At 36.8% G+C, this 26,539-nt stretch overlaps 1 protein-coding gene across 1 annotated transcript in view; it reads right to left on the bottom strand.

The window, feature by feature from the left end:
* The window catches only part of OPA1 (OPA1 mitochondrial dynamin like GTPase), an 84,049-nt gene extending 63,974 nt beyond the window's left edge, over positions 1-20,075 (bottom strand). Inside the window, 7 exon segments of the mRNA XM_040621446.1 lie at positions 726-836; positions 9,248-9,315; positions 9,992-10,045; positions 10,548-10,655; positions 12,391-12,487; positions 13,151-13,469; positions 19,858-20,075. Of these exon segments, the coding sequence (XP_040477380.1) occupies positions 726-836; positions 9,248-9,315; positions 9,992-10,045; positions 10,548-10,655; positions 12,391-12,487; positions 13,151-13,469; positions 19,858-19,889 (789 nt within the window). The 5' untranslated portion in view covers positions 19,890-20,075.
* Between the last annotated feature and the right edge of the window lie 6,464 nt (positions 20,076-26,539).

Below are 26,539 nucleotides of genomic sequence, written 5' to 3' on the forward strand. Positions count from 1 at the left end.
GGATCATCTATCAGCCAAAAGCATCCTTTTAAGGATTTTTTTATTATACCTATAACCAAACATTTGTACAGACTTATGCCGACTTTTATTAGAATCTGTTCTTCAGCGACCTGAATCATATCAAATTTCCAATGTTCAATCTTTCAGTAGTCCAAGGTGAAAATTTATTTGTGCTGACTTCACTGATGATTGTGGAAAAACTAATCAATGAGCTTATCAGGGTGTATACGAATAATTTTACCCAAAATTTATACCAAAATAGTTTTCTTCTACAAGAAATAACCATGTTTTCTGCTGACCCAGTTTACTAAAACAAGTAAATTTCGTTCTTTAAATAATTTAAATAGTGGTTGTCCACAGTAATCCTTTATACTTTAGAATGAAAACTTGGGAGAACCATAGACAAGCTGGCTACAAACTGAGGGTGACTCGATATAATAACTGGACCAAGCAAATCACAATTTATAATTCTTCTCTAAATACAAATCCATGGACCCTCACAGAGAATCTCAGTTTCAGAAAACAAATTCCTATGTTTAATATTTTGGGTTTATTCATCCACTCCAGGAAAGTTACATATTTGCATTATGTATCTTTCATATTTTTACTTTGTTAAAAATAATTTCCCATCACTGGAGTCCATGAATGGATTAAGGTGACATGATCTTGGTAGAAATGGCTGATTAGTGTGAACACATCAGTAGCCCCCTTAAATCATCCATCACCTTGCGCTTCTGTTGGGCATAGCTCGTGCTATAATGGCCAGCGGCTCTGCGTGCTTCCTCTTCATGCTCTTGAATTTGCTGTTGTAAGAGAATGAGCTCACCAAGCAGACCCTGCCATGAGTTTACAATGAGGAGAAGAGGAAAATTGGGGAGGAGAACAATGTTAAACCAAAGGGCACAAGCAAGGAACAGGTGTAAGTTAGGGAAGAATGGATAGCTTATAACAAAAATGGAAATGCATTTCTGTACCTTTAGAGCCACTATCTAATAGGGCTCTATACCACATTTCCATTTTCCCCCTCAGTAAATTAGATGTCTCAGAAATACAAAACAGCAGAGTTTAAAAAGTGAAAAGCAATGAGACTGTCTGCTGAATAAAATGAGCCAGATATATAATATTAATATACAGTAAAACCTAAACTAACTGGAATGCTGAAGGAAAGTGGCATTGTAGTTAACAACTTATTACTTCAACCCTTATTTTTGGATTGCCAATATGAACTAGTGTATTCTCCTGACTTGATACAAAAGGGGAAAAAAATCTTTTAATTCTCAACCATAATTCTCACAAGACTGAATGGAATATACATAATAGTTCATTTAATTATTACATTATTATTCTTAAGTATTTTTTCCTTGATATCTAAGGACTTCAGTTAAAGATTACAGTCCCTCAAAACTATTAATTTGAGTTTCCAAGCAACAAGTTAACCACAGTTTTACATTAATTCATATATTCTACACGCCTATGCACACAAGCTTATCTGACTACAATTTAGGATTCTCTTTCTGCAAATTAAAAAGTAATGTTTGAAGCACTGTTTTATTTTTATACATATAAAGTAAGTAGTATGACTGATTTTTCACTTTTTATGAGCTGCTTTGACATTGAGTAAAAACAGCCTCTAGGAACATAAGTAAGAATTTATCAATTACTAAAGCAAAAGTACTGTAAAAGAAAATAACTGAGATTTGGAGATAATATAGTTATTATGAAAATTCAAAATGAAACAAAACCCAGTTACCTATGTACAACACAATCACAATTCCTATGTTTAAAACTCATTCCAATTAATAATCATGACATGTTAACTGATGCAATTTTTATCACAATGTATTTACATGTGTATTGGTACTCAATACATGTCATTTTCTGTACAGCATTTTTAATTGCTGGCCTATTAGCTAAGAGACCTCAAGAGACGTGGGAGAAAAGACAACTAAGTATTGACAATGTCACAAGCTTAACAGTTTTCAATTAGATACCCTAAAAAAGGTAAAGTTTCAATGAATGAGGTCACTATTTAATTTGCAAAAGAACAGTGTTCTGGAAGAACAATGGGCTCAAGTTTTACCACATTATAAAAATAAAAAGAGCTAGGAAAGCTAAACTCATTAAAATAATCTAACTTGGCAGTTTCAAATAGCTTCAGAGCTTTTTAAAATAATTGTCCAAAATATTATATTTTATATAATACAACTAGAAAGTTTCCCAAAATGCTGGTTAACATTACATTCAAAATTTAATTAGTAGAGTCATCCAGAGGCTTAATAACTTACTTTGTATAACCCAAAGACTTCTACTATAAATAAAAGTTTTCCGGAAAAGAAATAAATACAAACAGGAAAGCTAGCATTATAGTAAAGCATTTTAAATTAAGGGAAAGTATTAGCATATAATTTGGGAGATTTTTGTCTGATTCTCAGATTGACTACATTAGGCTATGCCAACAGTAATGAAACTGGTTGACCTGCTATAAATCAAAGGATGAAACTAGTTGAAATTTCTGTGTGACAAGTGAGAGAACATCAAAATGGCAGGTGACATAACTGAACTGTCAACATCTGTTTCTAAATTCAACAATACAAAATATATTTATAAAAACCTGTGGTTATCTTTAAAGATAAATCTTTCAAATGAATACTTTTATGGTCATGGATATATCTATCAAAGAAAGACAATGCCAACTGACTACTCTCACTGTCCTCATCATTCCCCATCTGTCATTTTTTCATTTTTTGTATGATTGTTTTTCATAAAGCAGAAAGAAGAGTAATCAACTTATTTTTATTGTCATTCACTATAATCACTTCTCATCATCCAAATGTTTAGATGTCTCAAAACAATACCCTTTCAAAGGTTTCCTGTGTTGGCTTACACAGTAGTGTACCTGTGCTTGCATGAACACACCCCCGGTATCCTAACTCACATAATGTCAAAACAGTGAGCCACTACTACTCCACGTTTCTTAACTGCGCTAGTCTATCGGGCACATGATTCGTTTTTACTTATAGCTTAAATACCCCTCCCTCATCCTTTGCTTGTATCTATATGCAAATTTTACGGTTAATACTTAATATCTACTACATCACAAGCAAACACCCTCTTTCTAGTGACACCTCACTTTCCTTCCAAGTCTGTTACTGAAGCACTGTTATGTGAAGATAGTTGAAATTAATTGTTACCTCCTGAAAAAAGCAGGAAGAAAACAAGAATTAGACACAGAAAAAACTATTTACACTATGCTACATGACTAAAGGAGGTTACCTTTATCCAATTCTGGGCATCAAATCTCACCCTAAATACGGCTTCTGAGCTAAGACCACATGGAATAAGGCAGGAAAAGAAATGTGACTACTGTGTAAGACACATTCCTTAAATGGACAAAATACATTTTGTTCAATAAATATTTTCCCAAGCTCAGATATTTTTCCCTCAAGAAACAGCACGTAACTATGTTAAAATCATATACGTTATATATAAACATAATTGTTGCAAATAATAGTTATTGTAAACAACTACAGATGACATACTCTCTAAACATCTCCTAGTTATTGTCAATTTGACGCTGCAACTCAGTCTCCTATTTCTTTTTTTTTTTCTCAGTCTCCTATTTCTACACTATTGTCAGATTTTTAAAAAATTATAACATTAGATCAAGAAAATCAGTGATAACTCCAGAAACCAAAATATCAAGCCAAAAATGCTGCAAAAACCTGAAAGTCAGACAGGAAAGATTTTAAATAATCTTAAAGTTATAAGTCATTCATATGTGAAGACACTTAAAATACTGTATTTATAACAGCATTTTAAAAATTCATAGCAGAACTAGGCCCTTATCCTGTTTGTATACCTACCACCTAGAATAAGACCTGACACTTGACATATGTTATAGCTGACACCTAAAGAAAGGCTTGGCACATGTTTATTCCTTCAATGAATCATATTATGACCTCCTTTTACCTAATAATGCACATGAAGTTTCGCATAAAATCCAAATTGGGTTTTCAAAAAAATGTGTATTCTGTAAATAAGCTATACATCAGCCTTATAATCTATTTTTCCCATTTTTCATAAACGCCAGAACACACCACAGAAATTAAGAAAAGGGAAGGAAATTAATCAAATACTGTTAGCAGGCAATTAACTCATGCAGTAATTAAAAAGGTAAAGTAATCATCATCATCATCATCATCATCACCCTGATAGCCAGTATTTGTTTAGTTTTATTATGTGAAGATTTTGTGCGAAAGGGCTATCCATAAAACAACCCTATCAAGCAGGGGTTCCCCCTTTTACAGCAGAGGAAACCAGCAACTTAGAATTTGATCTTATCCAACCCAGATCACATAGCTCAGAAAGCAGAACGGGTAGGATCTGAATGCAGGCAGTGTGACTACGAAGTCTGTACCTGATACTGTCTTATTGGCATGATGGTCTATTTACAAAGTGGCCCTGACTCCAGCTGGTTCCACATTAAAAGAAAAAAATGGTAATACTACAATACATCAGAAGGCATATTTGAATTACTAAGAAGATGGGCTGGGTGAGTAGTTCACAGAGACCTTAGGGCCTACAAACCTAAAATATTCAATACCCAGCCCTTTAAGGGAAAGTATGCCAACTCCTGCTTTATTAGTTTTAAAAGTAACTTGGGTCCAGAAAAGAACTTTATGAAAGTGAAGACTTCTTTCCCCTTCCATTCAAAAAATACTGGTAGACATTAACTACTTTCCAAAATTTGAATAATTCTATTTGATTTGCTAAAAATAACTATTTCCTCCCCTCCCAGTAATACATAGCTCTGCTCAAGGTATTTATGGTCAGTGGGAAAATGTTTATTAATAGATATCTGAAGGAAATATGTCTTTCCATTTGGATTATTTAACCTGCTTGTATTCAGAAATATCATTTCCTATCTTAATACTTGGACAATTTCTACAACTGATAATCTTAAGAGATGAACAAATCAGTCTATTAAGGATAGTTTCATCAATCTTACAATTTCTAGCAAATCCCCTTTGTTCTAAATTGTTACCAAAAAACAGTATTATGTACACGGTATGCACTTAATGTTTCTTAAATGACATAAAAGGACAGTGTGGTTATGAAGGAATAAAACAGGATTCCTGTTTTGCCATTCCACTTTTCTTCATGCAGATCTTCCCTGCTTTTCTTTCTCTGATCCCTCTGCTTCCCAAATACTACACTCCAGTGCACAAGTGGGTTGGCTTCCTGGCTACGATTCTAACCAGTTAGCTCCTCAGGAACTAGTTTACTGATCTGTGGTTGCTTGATGGTGTTGGTTGTGGGAATTTCATTTTGCCACAGTTACTACATTATTTGTTGACTGAGGAATCCCAGAAACATAAATCCTACTTAAGCAATGCTGCTTCATTACAGTTACTAGGCACAGGCACTACTTTCACATTCTTACGCTCCACAGTAGATGCCAAAGATCAAAGACCAAAAGACATTCACATGTGATCAGAGTGAAGACATATTAAATAAAATTTTGTGGCCTACTTGTTGGCATTAATGAAATTTATTTACCTCAATTAGCATCTCTTTTACTGTGTTAAATAAATCACTCAATTTTGCTAGAAGCTCAGTATTATCCTAGGTGTTCTAAGGACAGAGATCTTATGATAGAAAGAATGCAAGCCAAAGTAAATAATGTTTCAGCTGGCAACTGTTTTCAGTGTTAAGAGTATAGTTAAGGACACTAAAATAGTTATAGAAGATTTCATGAAGAGGACAAAAGAGCAAGGCTTTAAGGAGGCTTTAAGGATGAGAAAAAAATCTGGCAGAAAAGGGAAGAGAGATCTCAGCTGGGAAGTACAAGATAAGTAAAGCCACAAAAATAAGAATTACAGTAACATGTGAAAAGGAAGAGCATTAATTACTATCTAATAATTATACTTAAAATGGTAATACCACTCTTCATGATTTAGACTTTTAAGAGGTTCTTCAAATGTTTTCTATAAATTATAAATGTGCTTGTAACCCTCAGAATGACCATATTAGTTACTTCTGTGAGATGCTTATGATCAATCAGAAACATGATCAAACAAAAGCACAGATAATAACATGTCTCATTTAGCAAGTTAGTTTTCACTAGAACAGACAATCTTACTGAATCTAAAAAAGAAGATTCACTAAGTGGTCTTGTCACTTATCTGTTATGATTGATACACAGAAATATGCAGATTTGCAAATTAGTTACTAAAATAGGCTCACCACTTCAACTCTCAATTTGCCCTCAGGTGGTTCTGAAGGTCTCCAGGTCTCAAGGATATTATTCAATTGACGTCAAGGGCCCTAATGTTTCTTCAGTGGATACAAATTTTAAAATTTCTGATTAACAGCATTTACTGAAAAGTGGTTTTGATATTTTTCCATTTTTTAAATCTGGTAATAAGTATCAGAACTTCTGGTCAACAAGATGTGAATAACTACTGTCCGTAAACTCAACAGATATAATATAAATGCAGGCGAAGTCAAAGAAACTTGATGTTTAGTTAGCCTGTGTAGCATCGTGCAGAAATATGTGCTTTTCACTTTTTGTAGACTTTTGGTAGAACTCAATTACAACTTTCCAGAGTACCTAAAAGTCTACTGACACAGACTGGGAGCTACAGGTAATCAGTTCATTGTGTTAGTCATTCTGTCTGACTCAAGTCAAACAATCTGACATCTGTATTCTTTCAGCTCCATCATTTTCACTTCAGTTGACTCTGAAAGGTCCTAACTGTTCCTCTACCTGCCAGCACTTCTCCACATGTGTTTTTTTTTCTTTTTAATTTACTTATTTATTTTAGAGGGAGAGAGAGAGACAGCATGAGTAGGGGGAGGGGCAGAGGGGAAGTGGACTCCGCACTAAGTGGGGAGCCCAACACTGGGCCCCATCTCTGGATGGGGAAATCCCAACCCCAGCCGAAACCAAGAGTCAGACGGTAATGGACTGAGCCACCCAGGTGCCCCTGTGTTCTTCTATTAGCAAGGACAAATTTCTCTAGTCCTAGCTGTAGAAATGTTTTTATTACTACTTTAAAGAAAATTGGATTCACATTTACTTTTACACTTCTAGTTTAAGTCTGGCCAGAAATTTTGGTACAACCCAGACAACCATTAACCTAAGGTGACTGCTTCAAACTCTGAATACCATTTTCAATCTGGGGCTCTCATAGGTAAGAGTACGATAGGTAAGAGCCACGCTGTGAAACACATAATGTTGCATATTAACAAAATTTAAAACCACTAGTTGAGGCTGGAAAAACTTTCCTTGTATAGTAAATTCTTATACTAGTATTTGCTACAATTTAATTTAAACTGTAATGAAAGCAGCTTAATTACAACTCTAGACTTAATAATATTAATTGCTGAGTTTTTAATGGGAAAGATAATCACCATAAATTATGAAAAATTTAAAAGGAAATAGTAAATGAGGACATTTACCTTTAAGCAAAGTACGTTATAAAATAAAGCAGTAAATTTACTTTTATGTCTATTGTGTAAAATAACATCTGAGAGGGGTGCCTGGGTGGCTCAGTAGTTAGGCGTCTGCCTTCGGCTCAGGGATCCCAGAGTTCTGGGATCAAGCCCCACATCAGGCTCCTCTGCTGGGAGCCTGCTTCTTCCTCTCCCACTCCCCCTGCTTGTGTTCCCTCTCTCGCTGGCTGTCTCTTTCTGTCAAATAAATAAATAAAATCTTAAAAAAAAAAATCTGAGAATATAATTATATTCCCAGGGATCCATTCTCTCACTTCTTCTGTACTGCAAAGCTCCTGATCACTTAACAGTTATTCATTAAGCATCTGAACAGGATTTTAAGGAGATTATTTGAGTTAGACCCTGAAACAGGTTTTTCATTCACCAAAGCAATCCTTGGCCATACGTGAGAACAGCAAAGATGTTGCCCTCCCCTAACTGATCTAAGCAAAAAAAACCTCGTCACTCGAAAACCACACCACTAATCCTATAAGAGAGGTTCCTTCTCCCTCATTACATTAGCTCTTCTTTGCACATTAAGTCTACCTGCATTAAGGGCCAAGCGCTGGCTCAAAATAAGCTTTGCATGATAGGCTAATTGCTATTCAAATTTTTCTCCCCAGTAGCATGAATAGTCAAGGATGTCCCTTTAGCTAAAATGCCAATGGAAAAGGTATCAAACAAGATCAAGTTAAAAGGCAAATACACTTATACACACACACATATATGCATGCACATCTTAAAACGTTTCTTCCAAAAGATCTAGTTAAAAGGCAAGAGAAAAGTCTTTCGAAATACTAGAATTTAAACCTGGAATATCACATAAAAAGTTCAGTTAAAGGACAAGGAGAGAGATGGAAACCTACACATAGGAATTATTTTCTTTCCAAATAAACATAAAATTATTTCCCTTCAATTTATAAAAACCATAATAACCTTCAGTATAAAAGTTACATACTCCATATTTAACTTTAAAAAGTTCAATGAATACTTTTTCAGGTATCTATTTATCTAAATATTGATTTTTTGAGAAAAACTTTCAAGGAATCAGTTATCTTACCAATTTCAAAAGATGAAAAAAATGAAGACTAAGAGAATGTCAGGTTAACATATGAATATAAATAAAGAACAATGCATATGTTATTTTACATTAGCAATTCTCCCAAAACTTTCATATGGATTTTAACACAAGTATTGAAATTAACATAACCGAAATAACTCTATACACAATTGTTGACTATTAAGGTAACAAATCAATTTATCCCCTAATAACCCATTTCCTATTCCCTTAATATTTCCCCTAAGTATATATGCCATGAAACATTAGTCCCTAGAATATATTTCATGGAAAAAGGGTTCTGTTGCTAAATAAATCTGGACAACTCTGCACACTTCGACTTCTCTTGCGATTCACAATGCACACAAGTATATTAAGGTCTGAGAAGTCCTAGGGAAAAGAAAAGCCTGCTTGTTTTACTTAATCAGCTTTTCCTATACATATTTAACAATAAAGCCCTTTGTTAAAAACGATCCTTGTAACTAACTACACAGAGCATATTTGAAGGAAATGGGCTTCTCCAATAATATTTCCAGAGCTGTCACATAGTACCTGCACTCTGTACCAAGATTAAAAACACCTCTCCTTAGATGCTTTTATATTTGCTCCTCAGACGTTACTGTTTTCAAATCCTCCAGGTGGGTAGAAAGTTTATCGCTTTCAGTATAAAGGAGAATTCTCCTTTATACTTACCTTTCTATAGTGCTTGTCACTTTCAGATCCATGATCTGTTGCTCTAAACGCTGTTTCTCCAGGTGAACCTTAAAGATAAATACGCAGTCCTTCAAATTCTCCATTGTGGTCAGTAGCCCAAATTCCAATTTATTTTAAAGGCAAATACATTTTTAGAGCAAAAATCACTTTTCCGAAAATTAAAAGCTATTCTTATTTTAAGGAACATACTGGTAACCTATGCAAAAAAACCAAACCAAAACAAAACAAAAAACGCTTTTTAAGTATTATAGGACATGTTTAAAGTATCACTGAAAATTACAATCAAAAAAAGACAATCTTTGATAAGGATAATTTTCCATGAGAGTACTTACAGTTCAGCTATTTACCACTGCCATTACAAACCACATATAGTAACAAAATAAATTTAAAATGTCAACTGTGACAGGACAGATGAGACAAACTAAAATTACTTTTCATTTCAATTATCAGAAACAATTGTATCACTCTCAAGAAAATATTTTGGTTAAGCAAACTTTCTAATAGTTTTAATCTTACAGATACATATTTAGGAATTTTAGTCTTACTGCAAAATAATTATTTTATTATTTTCACCTGTAAAATAAGGAATTTGCCCAATATAGTTCTGGAGTTTTAAAATTCAGCATAAGCAGCATAAATTTGGTCTGCAATTTTATTTGCAACTAGTTCATTAGAAGCATTTAAAAGGCATGTTAAGGTCAGCAAAAATGTCTGTTTACACACCTAACAAGAGAAGTAGGTCAGAAGCTCCTATGACTTCACTAACCAATTTGTGACCTGTGAAAAACCAGCAAAAGGGGAAATAGAAATGTAAAATTTGACAGGAATGAGCAAACAAATATGTCTGAGATTTCAGAGTTATATCATGATAGGGCATAAATTGGGCAAATATACCAGGATTAACCTCAGTAAATTCTACTCATTATGGTCCATCATAATTAAATTTGTTCTAAAATCACCAAATTGGTTCTAACCAATTATGAAAAGCAAGCACATAGGAAGTCTCATCTACTTGTCAGGAACAAGAGATATTTTTTTCCCTCATTGACTAAAGCCACGCATGTTTAAGCTCTTAAAAATTTTCATTTCGTTGCACTAACCAAAATTTAAAACCACTGAGCACCAAAACTTTGTGTACAGTCTTTTTTTCAAAAATCTGTCTTTCATTTGTACTACATGTTTTCATTTAAAAGACAGGAATCAACAAATGAATACATCTTGGTATTTTTCCTCTGGGGTTTCTGGCATTTTAAGTGAGATCAAACAGGTCCTTCCTTACCTGTGGTGAAAAAGTCCTTTAATAAGCTGAGGCTTTCGACAATCTTATCAAAGTCAGGTGCCAATTTTGCAAGGTCCTCTGAATTAGGAAGCGCTTTTCTAATTTTCTCTGTTAGAAGACGAAAAAAAATTTTCAAAATCAGAATTTCACTATTAAAACACTGATAATATTTAAATAACATCATATATAAATATCATCATACATAAATTTAAATATTTTTCCATTTTTTCCCCTATTACAACCACAGCTGCTACATGTATCTGAAACAACGTGTAATTCTGAGGATAATTTCATAAGCCATGAAATTTGTTTAAAAAGACTCACCAGATGTCTGGCTTAGAGGGACACCTTGATCTATAAGTTAAATGCCTTGAAACAGAAGCACTATATTAACAATGTTAACACTGTATTGGAATCAGAAGTACTTTTAAGGAGAAAGTCACAGCGAAGAGGCCAAGAATCAAAGAAAAAAGAGAAAAACGCCTCCTGTAACACCTGGTCCAAACTCAAAAAAAGTAATGAAATCTCAGTTCAAATTCAGAAACAGAATTCCATTACTTGTCTCTGTCCTTTCACAAACCTTCAGAAAATTCACACTTGTTACCATTTGGAAATAACTGTTTAAGAGCCCAAGGCAAGCTTTGGTTTTATTTTTGCTAGTTTTATTTATAAAATGGTCAGAGTATTTATTTTTGTTTATAAACACTCAACAATTTTGTCGAAGTTTGGTACAACTTTACAGTATCTTCTGAATTAGGACGGGCTTTTCTTAATTTTCTCTGCAGAAGACCAAAACACATAAATATTCTCAAAGTAAGAATATATGTCAGATATTGTTCTATTGCTATACAAGCATTCACCTGTTTAATCTTCATAGCAACCCTACATAATAGTTATCATCAACTCCACTTTACAGGTGAGGAACTGAGGCACTGAGGTTCAATAGCTGGACCTGCCCACACAACAAAGAAGTGGGGAGTCGGGCTTCAAGCCTAGCCAGGCCAGCTTCAGAATCCAGACCCTCAGCCCCACGCTGTGGTGCTGGCAAATACATCAAAGTAGAAAACTCTCCACGTGAATATTAGGAAAATACTGAAAGAATGCTTCAAATTCCTGCAGGTTCCTCTGTCGGTGCAGCACAGTTTTATCTTTAAGAAAATGCCGTGTGAATAAGTACATAAAGAGATTAATTCCACCCCCATACACACCTAGGCTAAGAAATTAGACAAAGTCTAAAAAAAGAGGCTGAGGAAAAGAATTTCATTCAAAAAAAAATTTTTTTTTAATTACTGTAACTTAATTTTGGCAATCAGAACTATTAAACATACTTTTTTCTCATCTACCTGTTACAGAAAAAGGGGAACAGTGGCTGAGTATGGGGAGAAATTACTATGGACACTAGCACACTTTTAGGGACCTGGTTACAAAAAGTAGAGATAACCAAGGGATCCAGTCAAAATTAACTAGTTAGGTGGGTCATGGTGCATCTGTTCTGGGTAACAATACACAACACTGAAAGTGAAGTCTAGGAAGGCTGCTTAGCTGACAAATTTATTAGGCAGCAAAAGATTAAGAAACCAAAGTGTATGATCTAAAATATTAACCACACACACAGACTACCTACAATTAAAAGAAAATGTCCATAAGGATAGCGGTGGCTATGTGAGAGTGATGGGTGAGGCGTTATTTTTTTCCTATCAATTTTTTCTTTGATATTCTATTACTTTTATCATTCAAATAAAACTGCTACACAGTAAGCTCATGAGTGAAGAAACTATCTCAATACCACTATTTCTCTTTCCCAAAGATACTACCAAGAAACAGTTTAACGTTGAATACAAACCTAAATCGATATACTCATCAATCTCCCACACGATGTCAGGCACAATCCATTTATAGTCACTAAGGTCAGGTATCATATCTTTCCACTGATCGAAAGTCTAAAAGAAAAGAAAGTATGCCAACTGAATGCTCTGAATGTCATACAAAAATAAAGAAAAACTACCTTAATTTATCTAATTAAAACATGCTCATCTACTACAAATGATGTATTATGTTTAAATATTTTAGAAACAAAGTAGCCTCAGCTCTTCTAAAAACAAATTAGCTGGCAAGCATACAAAATATGTAAATGTTCCTTTACAAAATATGGAAAATGTAAAACTTCAAAAGACAGTCTTATTTCAAACAGGTTCCATGATTTGGCTTTAAGCAATACTGTGGAACACAAGACAAAACGAGGGGTCAGGACACCTTGCCTCTGCTCCCAAAGCTGCCAAAAAGTGGTTGTGCTAGCATGCCACCTACTCTCCTGAGTTCTAAATTGGCAAGCTGAAAATCAAACCTAGGTGACCTCACCCCAGCCCAGTGCTCCTTCCACTAGGCCATTCTCATCTCTTGTAAGTATAGGATTCAAAGAGCATTTTTCTATTAGCACCATTAAAACAATTTAGCACATGATAGAGACACACAATAAAGATCTAATTGTATTTAGATTTTTAAATATCTATATTCTATTGGACTAAAGAAAAATGATTTGCGCTATAAAACCTTCAAATAGTCATGCTAAAAATAAGTGAAAAAGCAGTGGAAATTAGACTCACCTTTTTGGCTGTATAGCCACCCCCAACAGCAGATCCTAGTATGAGATATCGAAGTTTTAAGAGTCTTGCAGCTAATCTCGCTGGCCAAAAATTCCTGCATGGCTGGTAGCCATATTTAATTGGAGAAAGTTTCAATTTACGTAAGGGAAGGTTAGTTAAAGAGGAGAACTGATGAAATGACGTCCTGAATTGGGGTCTTTGAAGCTTTAAGGTAGGATGATGTGAATGATAAGTACTTCGTGAAACCAGATGCAGTTTTTGTAGCGGCAAGCCTCCTTTGATTCCAGAGCTATGCTTCACTAAGGACTGGCAGACCTCACTAAAAAAAAATCAGCATGGGACAAAGATCAGACTGGGTAACAATGCAAAGGAAAGGATATAAAAAGAGCAACATACCCAAGAGAAAACACACACGCGCGCACGGGGCCACTCACACTGCGTCATACTGTACCTCGTATCTCCTAGCCATTCACTACGTGCCAGGCACTGCTGCAGCATGTGCTACCTCCTGTAATCCTGCTAACAATCCTATGGCGAAAATACCAGTATTACCTCCGTTCTACCAACGAGGAAAAGGTGGCACACACATGAATAACTTGCCCAAGTCCACACAGATAGAAGGATTCAAACCCAGGCAGTGGGACTCCAGAGCCTGCCCTCTCATTCACTTATTTTATTAACTGCTGTTCGCTGTCAGGGAAATTGGAAACAAAATGAACAAAAACCTGCTTTTAAGCACAAAAATTCCAACAGCTTAGAACAGCTATTCTTTGGCTTCTCCTCTAGGTCTCAGGATCCTGAGATAGCCCAGGGACAGAAATTAAGGAAAAATCATTAACTATATATAAGGCACCTGACTGAAAGTTTCTGAGAAGAATAAGATTAAAGAGTAATAAAAGATGATACTAAAGGCAATGTGCAATAATCTGAATATTTGTGTCCCCCCCAAATTTATATATGGAGCCTAATTCTCAACATGAAGTATTTGGAGGTGAGGCCTTTGGGAAGTAATCTGCTTTATATGTGGTCCCAGACATGGAGCCCCTGTGTTGGGACCGGGGCCCTTATAAGGAGATGAAGAGCACACATCTCTCTCTCTCGCTCACTCTCTGTCACGTGAGGACACAGAAAAAAGATGCCCATCTATGAACCAGGAAGCAAGTCCTCACCATACACCAAATATGCTGGCACCTTAATCTTGGAGCTCTCAGCCTCCAGAACTGTGGGAAATGAATGTCTACTGTTGAAGCCACCCAGCTTTTGGTAATTTGGGGAGTCATACGGTGATTGTATATCAGTTGTGCAGATATAAGAGAAGACACTAGAGTGAGGTGAGGTGGCAGCACTGACAAAGGAAAGGGATAGGTAGAGACCAGAATGACAGACTGGACATGGGAGACAAGGGAAAAGAGTAAATAGTAATCTGACGTTTTCGCTGGGAGACTAATACTACCAATTACAGATAAAAAAAAAAAATCAAGAGCCAAACCAACTTGGGGGGAAGAGCCCACAATTCCATAACATTTAGCTCAAACTTCTTTCAACTCCATCCTTGGAGCCACTTAGTGTTTTGAGCCAGGTAAACTCTGGTTCCATCTGCAGTTTCACTGCTTACTTGTGTGCAATCAAGGGCAAATTATGAACTTACCGAAGACTCAGTTTTTTAAAATTTGTTAAAATGGGATAATAGCTACATCAGAGTTATTGTCAATAATCACCAATTCAAGTATCTTCTTCCCAGACCATAATCCCCTTCACTACAACCATCTTTGATCCTACTGGAACAACCAAGTCATGGATCCTTCTTTCTTCTTCTTAACGTATTAGTCTTCACCTTATCTATTTACCTACTTACCCACCTTATAAATAGTTCATAGTTCATAGTTTCAAGGACTCTTTTGCAAATACTCTAAACTCAATTGCCCTCTGGCTTTTGGTTACACTTGTCTGGCAAAATACAAACCCTAGATGCACCTTATTATCACTTTAAGCCTGTACCAAGGGAATGAAGCACTACTGAAGAAAACTGAACCCACTGGACAGACATCTCACGTAGGCCTCTAAGAACGCCTGAGAATCTTACTTTCTTTACCAATTCATTCTTCCACACTCTCCTAGGACTATTTCAGATGTTCCCCACCCTCTTCTACCCTCCCACATTCTCCCCATACTTCCTGCAATTTTCTGGAGAAAATGGAAGCCATCAAGAGACATGCCGTTGCTTCCTACTGCATCTACACCCACCCCCCTCTAGCTGCCCCTCTCTGCACAAGCCCTAAGCCCTGTGAGATTACAGTAAGTACTCCTCTTCCCTTCGAAGGCAAATCCCTCCATTTCCTCTGAATTCTTTCTGCCTTTTCAGGAATCACTAGTCAAGTCTCTCTCAATTTAAAGAAGAGAGAAAAAAAAGAAGCCGGTTTCCTGCTCTATTTTGTTACAAGCCAAACCAACTTGACTTCCATCGGTATCACTTCAGCAAAACAGCCCTTACTGAGTGTCCTGACACCTTCCAATTGGCATTTGTTTTATCAATTCTCATTTTCTCTCTCTCAGCAATATCTGACAGTGTTAACACCCCCTCCTTGTTGGAACTCCCTTTACACCGACAGTCAGTAGCTTTACTGCTACTCACTGGCCACTCTTTTTCAGGCACCTCCTCCCCAACTACCCTTTTTTAATTTATTTTTTATTTTTTAATTTTAGAGAGAGAGAGAGAGACAGAGAGAGCTTGTGAGCGTGGGGGGTGGGGCAGAAGGAGAGAGAATCGCAGCCCAACACGGGCTTGATCCCAGGACCTGGAGATCACCATCCCAGCCAAAATCAAGAATCAGATACTCAACCAACTGAGCCACCCATGCACCCCACCACAGCTACCTTTCAAATGTTGGGAGTTCATGGGACTTAGACATAAAGTCACTTCTCTTCTCATTCTATTTACTCTTCCTAGGCAATCTTATCCACACCCACTTCCTCAATTACCATATACATACTCATGTTTCTCAAAACTTATATGTCTAATACAAATAGTTAAGCTTCCGACCCTTGTGTCCAACTGCCCACTGCACATCACCCCTTAGATATCAAAAAGTACCTCAAATATCCAAATCCGTGTTATCTTTCCTCCGTCCCTCCAAACCCTGACCACACTCTAGTAGTTCCTATCTCAGGAAAGGGCAAATACCTGTCCAGTCCCATAAGCCACAAATTTGGGGCTTATTCTTGATACCTTCCTCATCCTCAAGTTCTGTTAATTCTACTTCCGACATAGATCTTGAATCTTCTATTTCTCCCATCTCCACTACCACCATTCCTTACCTGGGCTGCTGTAACAGTCTCAACTGAGGTATTCTCCACAGCACAACCAGAGCACTCTTCTGAAATGTAAATCTGATAACTGTCACTCACCTGCATAAATCTCCCCAATGTCTCCTCCTACATTCAGAATAAAACCCAAATTCCTGGTCTGTAAAGCCCTCCATGGTCTAATCCTTCCTCTCTCCCTCTCACCTCCAAGCTCCACCCAGACCAGTTTTCATCTAGCTCCTCCATTGTGCCATAGTCCTTCCATCTCAGGGCCCTGATACCCACTGTGCTTGGACAAACTCTTCTACCTACTTACCTCCCATTACTTCTGTTAACTCTGGTCACAAATGGTTTCACCACAGCATTCCCTCCTCTCCCGGAACCTACATTCTAATTCGAGTCCCTTGCGACAGTTCTTAGCTCCCTGTACTTTTTCCTCAGTGCACATAAAATTAGTATTACACAATAGTGGAATTATTGGATTAATATTTGTCTCTACCAGTAAACTGCAATCTTCATAAGGCCAGGGAGGTCCTGTTTTGCTTATCATCGTATTTCTAAAGCCTAGCCCGGTGCTTCCAAGTAGTAGATGCTTGATAAATTTGCTGGGTGAACATACGTTATTGGGAGAATAGCCAAAACAAAACAAAAGGTGGAAGAACCTAGCAATGACCACAGAGTAAATGCTCAATAAATGTCATTTCAACATTAACTGCACTAACCTCTGCTAATGTATCAATGAGTAGTCCTCTATCCCTCAAAAGCTGTTTCCTTTTTTCAAGCAAGGAGTTAATCCAAATATATATCCAAACAGATAAACTCCAGACCCAAGCAGTCCTATTGCTAAAATGTTACTACAAAGTTAATTGAATTAAACATGTCTTTAAGAGTTTAATAAATGTTTGAAAGGAATTCATGGAAATTAAAGATGTAATAGCCAATAAAAAAAAATGAATAGCAACACCAGAAAATGTATTAAGGAAATTCTTGGGAACTTACAACATAAAGAAAAAAGGTGGAAACCATGAGAAAAAAGTTAAGTGACTCAAAGAAGTGGTATTCAAAGTTGGAATGTGTATGGAACGCGTTCCATAGAATACACAAAATGACTCACTGGGTTTCAGGAAGAAAGTACCAAAGCTTCCAGATACATTATTTTTTTGTATATCATCCTTCAAGATTATGTTAGGGCAGAATTATAATGTAAATAATTAATTAGTACAGATATATATATATATAACTTAAAAATAAGTGTGTATATACACATATTGTGGCATATTTTTTTTTTTCAAACGCATGAGAAGCACAGATCATATTTTGCACATCATGGACATACAGAATCAATCGAAGAAGACCAAGTTATCTAACAGGAGTCTAAAAACAAAAAGAAGAGGAAAAATGAAAGGAAGAAAATAAAGAAAGAAGAAAAACTTCCCAGAACTGAAGAATCTTTTTAACAGAAAGGCCCATTAGTACCAAGCCAGATTTGGGGTAGAGGCTGAGGTGGGGGGACCCACACCTTTGTCAAAGAAAAGCCTTGAGAAATTAAAGATAAGGCCAAGATCCTGAAAGCTTCCGTGAAGAGAAGAACAGGATACCTACAAAGACACAAAAATCAGACTGCCTTGAGAGTCTGTATTATTAACAAAGGATGCTAGAAAAAAACGTAGCAATGCCTTTACCGTTCTGAAGGAAAAGTATTTTGAATGTAGATTTCTATATTTGGCCAAACTAAAAATCAATGTGTTGTAAAACAAACCCCCCCATCATGACTCCCCAAATCATGTATTCTCTCTCAACTACCATCTCTTTTAACCTATATACCATCTCCTAATACGAATTTTATTTTTCAACAAATTTACACAACCATTTATTGCACCTAAATAAATGCTGGTCACTGATCTTAAATGTTAGTATGTATTTAGATATGTTCTATCAAAAAATGTTTATGTTCCTATCTGTTTAAGAATGGGAATTTAAATGTACTCCTTCATAACAAACATGCAGAAGAAATACAGCAGAAGACAAATTCCACAGCTTGAGGCTTCTGACCTTCCAAATCTCTTCTTCTGCAGGGGAGCTAAACTGTGCTATCAACATAAACACTTTTAAGCCATGACTCTATGGAGTCCATAGTAACTTAAGAAACAATTTAGCACAACAGCATCCACCTGAACAAAGAAGTATCAGTTATTAGTCTGTTGTTAAGCTCAATTTTTTTTCCTTTTTATTTAAATAAAAGTAGATATGTTTCTTCAGGGAACAGTCAGGAGTAGAAATAAAAAGGTAGTAAATAATTTACTGCAGTATCAAGGGCTGTGGATTTACTCAGAAACTCAAATTCCATAAAATTAGAAATAACTATTCAATTATTCTAACTGACTATAACTATTGAATGTCACCCAGTTCTAAATTTAGACTCAACTTTCATAAAAATTTGGATTCCATTCCTTATAAAAACTATAAATTACCTACACACTTTAAACAACGTTCTGGAAAAAATTCAAGATGAGTGTTTAGAGGCTAATTTGGGAAAACCAAGTTTTTCCAACCTTATTTGATGCATATTACTTCTTACCAAAAACCTGCAACAATGAGTTAAGGTTGAAAACATCTAAGGATATTAGAACACAAATACGTGTGAAGATAAAGTCAAATTTAAATCTTATTAAAATGTATATAGTAACCCACAGAAATGAGAAGATTCTAAGCTTTTTTACTTGGGATTAAACCAGGTCAGGGCAGCAATAACGGTGTGATTAGAAAGTTGGTGCTATATTCACCACTTTGCATCCAAAGTAAGTCTTCCTCCCTAAACACTGAAAAGCTGCTATTAAGAGGGCATCTCTAATCACCATCTCTGACACCATTTGCGTCACTGCCCAGATCTGACTCCAAAGCAAGTCTACTCAGCGGATTAGAACAAGAGACAGAGTCCTCTTCATTCTGGGAGAAAAACGAGTACCCGCAAGAGCAATGTACACCTGGCGCGGAGGTAGAAGAAAAAGAGTTAAGAGAGAGGCGGAGAGGGTGACACATGAATAAAGCCAGAGGCCGGGAGGTAGAGGGCAGAAACAAGAAGCAACCAGAGACAGCGATAACAGCAAGGACAGAAAGGTGAAAGGAGCAGGGACAAAAGGACAACAGAGACAGGCCAAGACTGAAAGGGGCCCAGAATCTTCGAGTGGCACAGGAACAGGAACAAGGGCCAGTACTGCAGCCGGCACTTCAGGTAAGCCCGGTCAGGGCTCCTGTAACTGCGGCTCCTCAAAAATACCCCGGAATCCTCGAACCGCCCTCCGCCTGGCCTGTAACTTATGTGCACATTCTGGAGGTAGTGATGAAATAACTCGGTTTTTCGGAGGCCCCAGAAATAACGGGGCCAGCTCGGAGCCCACACTTACCAGGCCACGGCGGCCCGGCGTAGTCGCCACATCCCGCCGGCGAGGAGGTCACACAGGCGCCGACAGGGCCACGCGGGAGCCCTGGTGTCAGCCCCCGTCCGGCCCTTGCTCCAGGAATGACCCAGGAAGAAGCCCTCGGCAACAAGGGCACAGAGCAGCCACTGCGGCCCTCCCAATGGCGCATGGACTTCCGCGAGATCCCGCCCGGCACCCGTACTCCGTCCGTCAGAAAAACAAGCACCCTCCACCCTTCCTAGGAGAGCAGCACAAACGGTCCGGAGAGGAGTGGTGCCCGTGCTCAGAGCCTCCAGAGGAAACAAACACTTTCCGCTTTCCCTCACCCTTTCCCTTCCTCTTTGTTTCCGGGTTGGAATTAGCGAAATTTCAGTTTCCCAGGTCAGAGATTTGGAGACGTGAGGAGTTGAGAGTTGAGCAGGGACTGGCAAAGTGTAAGGCGAGGAAAGCGGATTGATAAATTCTCACTGGGTGGCTACCGATTTAAGAAAGTTTAGATATTGAGGGAGCATGGAGGAGCCTATGTAGTACCAAATGAATATGGTAATAGTGTAATAGAATAATAAAAACCAATGGTTGCCCCACTCTTTTGTTCGGTGCCCTTGTTTACAAAGCACTTTAAGAACAATCTTGGGAAGCAAGAGGAGTCATGGATCGGTTAAGTGCTTTAGAATCTTCTGAAGGTCACATCCGAGAAGGGCTCAGATCAATTAGATCAGCCGTGGGTTTGGAATAAGTTTGTGCGCTTTATAAAGGCATCAAAAATGATTTTTTTTTTTGTTTCTTCACTTTTTAAATGGCTTTCATTTGGCTTGTAATCCCACTAATTTGTTGAAATGGCTCGTGTCAAAGCCTCCAACAATTCCATATTATCAACATTCAGCGTAGAATGTTGGGTGCTCAGCACTCTCCTTTTTAGTTGGCTTCCCTCTCTGGGTTTTGGGGACATAACGTTCTCCTTTTTTCCAGAAGCTGCTGCTCCCCATTCTCCTTTGCTGCTTCTTCCTCTCCCGAAATTCTCAGCGTAGGAAGGTTCCAGATCTCAGAGATCCTGGGCCCCTTTCCTTCTCTGTCTTCATTCTCTCCCTACCTAATATGAACCAGTTCTATGACTTTAAATACAGTTTTCCCTTAAAACTCTTGTGTAGGGCCCATAAAAGGGGTGTGGCCTGTGAAAGGTAATGAAGACTAGTGGCTTAATCAGGACCAAAATCAAAGGGCCCTGTACGCCCCTCTTCACTGCAAGGGCATCCCCCCCAATTCCTTTTCCCTTAATCATCAGAATCCTAAATCAGTACCCATATGCTTGACAACAGAGCCCAGTATTAGACCCAGCCATTGGTAGTAAACTCCCCAAATGCAGGACTCTGGGGATTTTCTTTATTATATTTATTGTGGTTACTGTTTTAATGGCAGGTCCAGATAGGAACTTGCTATACTGACCTGTGCAAACCGTAGCTTTTTCCGAGATTGCAGAGTTGTGCAAAAATTCCTTTGTTACTGTTACTTCCCAGTTGTTTTAGAAAAAAATAAGGGAAACCAAACAATGGTAACTCCTTTCATATATGGGTTACCTTTACATTTCACAAAGCCCTTTTTTTTTTTTTTTTTTTTTTTTTTAATTCTACTTCTAGGCATTTAGCCTACTGAACCATTCCTACATGTGCAAAGACAAATGCATGATATTTATTTTTGCATTGTATGAAATAGTGAAAGATTGGAATCAACATCGTTAAAAGATAAACTGAAGCATAATAAAAATTGTAAGCATTTATTTGATCAAAAATTGATTTGAATTAAGCAGTGCCAAGCCAGAATTGGTTACTAGTGCTCTATCAACAGGACCCAGGGACAAGACTTTATAGAGAAGACAGGGAAGCAATGAAAGGATATTATTTGATTGGCTGTATCTTACGTGCTTGCCTTATTTGGGAAAGTCTAGTTGACTGTGATTGGCTGCCTTAGGCATTGCTTTGTTTTTTTAAATTTAAATACAATTAGCCAACATATAGTACATCATTTATTTCAGATGTAGAGTTCAGTAATTCATCATAATTGCTTCCTTAATCTTAATGCATTTATAGGCTTAAATTTTGGTTTGCTTAGTAGGCTGCCAAGGTATTAGAACCAAGCTGGTCTATATATTCAACCCATTCCCAACATAATTTCAGCAGGTACATATTGTAGAAATTAACAAAATATTCTAAAATGTATATAGAAATGCAAAGTGCCTAGAATATCCAAAACAAAGAACAAAACTAGGGTTTTTATAACCACCTGACTTGAAGACTTAACAATATAATCAAGACAGTATAGTATTGGGATAAGAACAAATAAATCAAGGGACCAAATTAGAGGGTTCAGAAATAGATCTCCATTTGTGCAGTCAACTGGTTTTTGACAAAAGCACCAAAGCAATATAGAAGTCTTTTTAATAAACGACATGAGAACAATTGAATATTTATATGGGAAAATATACCCCAAACATGTTATACATAAAATTTAATATAAACTTATATACAAAAATTAGTATACATAAACAAAAATTATATAAGCTGGGACATAGCCCTAAAAGTAACAATAAAACCTATAAATATCTTGAAGAAAATATAGAATATCTTTGCAACTTGGGAGTAGACAAAGATTTCTTAGGTTGCAGAACATAATACCACAAAATTAAAATTGATAAATTGGACTTTATCAAACTAAAATACTTCTGCTCATGAAATAACACTGAGAAAATTTAATATACAGACATCAAATTTGGAGAAGATATTTTTAGAATATTTATCTGGCAATGTTTACATGTCCAGAATAGCTAAGAAATTCTTACAACTCAGTAATAAGATAAACAACCTGTTTCGTTTGAATGTACTAAGGGCCATTTTGTTGGAATTAAGGGACTTGGGGGGCCTAAATCATGGGGGGGAGCCCTCATGAATGGGATTAGCCTCTTATAAAGGAGACCTCACATAGCTCCCTAACTTTTCCACACTGTGAAGTTACAGCAAAAAAAGACAGCCATTTATGAGCCAGAAAGCAGACTCGCACTGACCAGAACAAGACCATGCTGGCACCTTGATCTTGGACTTCCCAGCCTCCAGAACTGTGAGAAATTTCTGTCTTTATAAGCTACACAATTTATGGTAGTTTGTTATAGCAGGCCAAATGGACTAAGACACAATTCAGTTAAAAATTCAAACAAACACTACACAAAGGAGATATATATATATATATATATAGCCAAAGAACACATACAGTGCTCAATGTTATTAGTCATCAAGGGAATGCAAATTAAAACCACAATGAGATAACACTGTATCTTCACTAAAACTGCAAGCCTTAAAAAGACTGACAAAACCAAGTTTGGCAATCATGTGAGGCAACCAGAACTCCCAGGCACTACTGATAGAAATGTACATAGTATGACCACTTTGGAAAAATATTTGGCAGTTTCTTATAAAGTTAAACATACACCTCCCCTTTGGTCTAGCAATTCCAGTCATACAGATTTATCTAAGAGAAATAAAAATATATCGTGCACAAAAAGGCTTGTACAAAAATGTTCATAGCAGCTTTATTCACAGTAGCCAAAAAATGGAACCAAACCAAATGTGCGTCAACAAGAAAATGGAAAAATGAATTTATGCAAGGAAATACTATTCAATGCCAAGCAGGAAAGAACTATTGGACATGTAACAACGTGAATCGGTCTAACAGACATGCTGAAATCAAAAGGGGACGTTCCACTTATGGGAAAATGGGTGTTGGGAGTGAGAAAGGAACATTGGGGAACTTTCTAGGAAGATAGAAATGTTAGGGGTCTGAGTTACTTGGATGTATCTGTTTATCATAATGTGCAGCTAAGAACTGTACATTCCAAGTTTCAGATACGTGTATGCACATTCTATATGCATCTATAAATTGCTTGAGTGGGGAGGGTTGAAGTGGGTGGAGATTGGATGGAACAAGAGTGACAAAATGTTGATAATTATGGAAGCTGGGTGGTAGGTACAAGAGGGCTCCTTATACTTTTCTGTTCACTTTGTATGTATTGGAAAGTTTTCATCATAATGGCTTCAAGATTTATCACATACTTCTTGTAAAAATGATGCAGAAAGAAAAAGAAAATGAATGTGACGGAAAGACAATCTTGTGAGTGTAAAAAGGAGGAGTAGAGGATGAGTATGAAAGGCACAGCCTGTGTACTATGTAGAATTTATTCCAGCTGTATTTGTTTCCTATTGGGCTGTAACAAATTACCCCAACTGTAATGGCTTAAAACAAAACAAACTTATTATCTTACTGTTCTAGGGGTCAGAGGTAAGAAATGCGTTTCACTGGGCTAAAAACAAAATGGGTACAGTGCTGCTTCCTTTTGGGGCCTCTCAGGAAGAAGCTGGTTTTTTGCCTTTTACAGCTTTTGGAAGCTGCCCACATTCCTTGCTTCTTGCTCATTTCCTTCTTCAAAGCTAGCAATGACTAGTTGAATCTTTGGAACATCATATGTCTTTGACACTGACTCTCCTGCTTCCCTCTCCCACGTTTAGGGACCCTCGTGGTTTCATTGGACCCATCCAGATAATCTAGGATAATCTTCCTATTTTAAAGCCAGCTGGTTAGTAACCTTAATTCCATCCGCATCCTTAATTCTCTTTTGCCATATTCACAGGTTCCAGGGATTAAGATGCAGACTTCTTTGTGGATGGCATTATTCTGCCTACCTCACAGCTCCATTTAAATTCGTTTCAATGACCTCTCTCTGATACTAAGGAGAGAGAGAGAATGTGTGTGTGTTTGAAGTAGCAAGTTTATGCAGCTCAGCCACACTCAGAAATAGCTGTAGTTTTAAAATTGTACTTCTAATCTTTATTCCTTTATATTTATCATTTTCTTAGTTTTAATGACTTTCATACCTTTGTCTTCTTTTCTTGCAATCTAAGAAGAAATCTCAAGTCCGCATTCCATGTCACAAATTTTATTTTCTACAGTGGCACTTTTGCCTTCTAAGCAGTTTCTTAAAGTTACTTTTGCATTGTAAATCTTGAATATTTCCTTTACTTATCTTTATTGCTTTCTGAACCTGTATCTTAGAGGTCAAGGTTTTTTTTGTTATATTAAAGATGCAAAATTGTTGTGTAAAATTTTTCCTTGTCCCTCTAGTGAATAAACTCATAGATAATAAATTCACTGATATGATCTTCCTCTGGATATTTTTATTATAATGACTATTGTAATTACTACTACCAGTGGACACCCATTTAATGTGCTAGGCGCTATGTTACACTTTATGTATTATATCTCCTTCCATTCTTTCCTACAATATTTTTTCAGAGGCTTCATCTTTTTTCCCCTTTCTTTTTCTTGTAAGACCAGAGGGTTTACTTTGTTTTATGCAGCAAAAGATATATTGACCAATGACTATAATCCTTTATTCTGCTGCATCGGTCTTATCCTTCGTGGTTATTCCTCTGCGATGGTTATAAATGTTCATATTTTTGTTGAGTTTTCACAGGTATTTTAGTAATTAATTAGGAAAAAGAACTGCACCAAGCGCTGCTAGTCAAAAACCTTATGGGCTGGGAAAACGTGGCTCCATGTGGGTACTCACACTGAAGACTTGATTCAGCTGTACACACTACTGAGTTGAGGTAAACTTTTGAATTGAATTTATGTAATTTCTCCAGACTTCTCTTTTCCTTCCCCCATTGAAATGGTAGGCAGTTTTGGTAATTTCTTTGCCTCAGGAATGTTAGCAGGAAGGAAGTGTGGGGAATTCAAAGGCTCTTTTGGGGAAAGCTCTCTAAGAAAGCTTAAGTCTGTGCTGAGATTTTGCTAGGAGCCTGGGAGTAGAGAGAGGGCCTTGGAGAAGCAAAAGTTGGAGGGTAGATTCCTAGAGGCCAGAAAGAGAAGAATGTTCTCCCCTAACTACCATTCCCGTGCTTGGAAGAGATCAAGACCTCTCGTGGTTCTCAGCCCCCCAAAAGATTCCACCTAAGCATTGATCGGATTCAATCCAGCAGATTCAATCCATCAGATTCCAAAGGATCGTGAGGACTAGGAATTTGGGGGACAGTAGCGGTTACCTATGACCACTAATTATAAAAAGAACTATTTTCTATGCCCATGGTTATCTATATCCCGTAAATCTTTGGGGTGAAAATAATTATATAAATAGCATGCTACTGTGTATCTCTTTCCAACTCCGCTGACATCTTGTTGGTAGCTTGAAATTAGTTATTATGGCAGTATTTACACCATAGAAGTAAGCACACTCTACCAATTGGGGCCCAATTTATTATTCTGTTGAGTGTTTAGTCTTAAGAAAGTCATGGAAAAACAGTAATACTATGGGTTAAATTTTAAAGTGTGTTGTGTCTGTGGCTATTTCATTGTGAAGAGCATGGAAAACTAAGGAAATATTCTTCCAGTATTTAAAACCTTTTATCTGATTCAGTAAAGAAGTCATGCACGTTTTCATGAATTATTTAAGCTCTCACATGTCTTTGTTTCACTTTCTTCTTATTTGCTAACGTATAGGCAAATAGCAACCAATATTCATGTCAGATTTAAACTCATAGTCAATGATGTGAGCAACTTCTTTGCTGAATAGATAGCAATCAAAATAATTAAGCATTTATTCCTAGTAAAATGTGTAATAAATATA

Source organism: Ursus maritimus, unplaced genomic scaffold (genome assembly GCF_017311325.1).
Source record: "Ursus maritimus isolate PB19 unplaced genomic scaffold, ASM1731132v1 scaffold_4, whole genome shotgun sequence".
In the NCBI taxonomy this organism is placed as follows: Eukaryota; Metazoa; Chordata; class Mammalia; order Carnivora; family Ursidae; genus Ursus; species Ursus maritimus.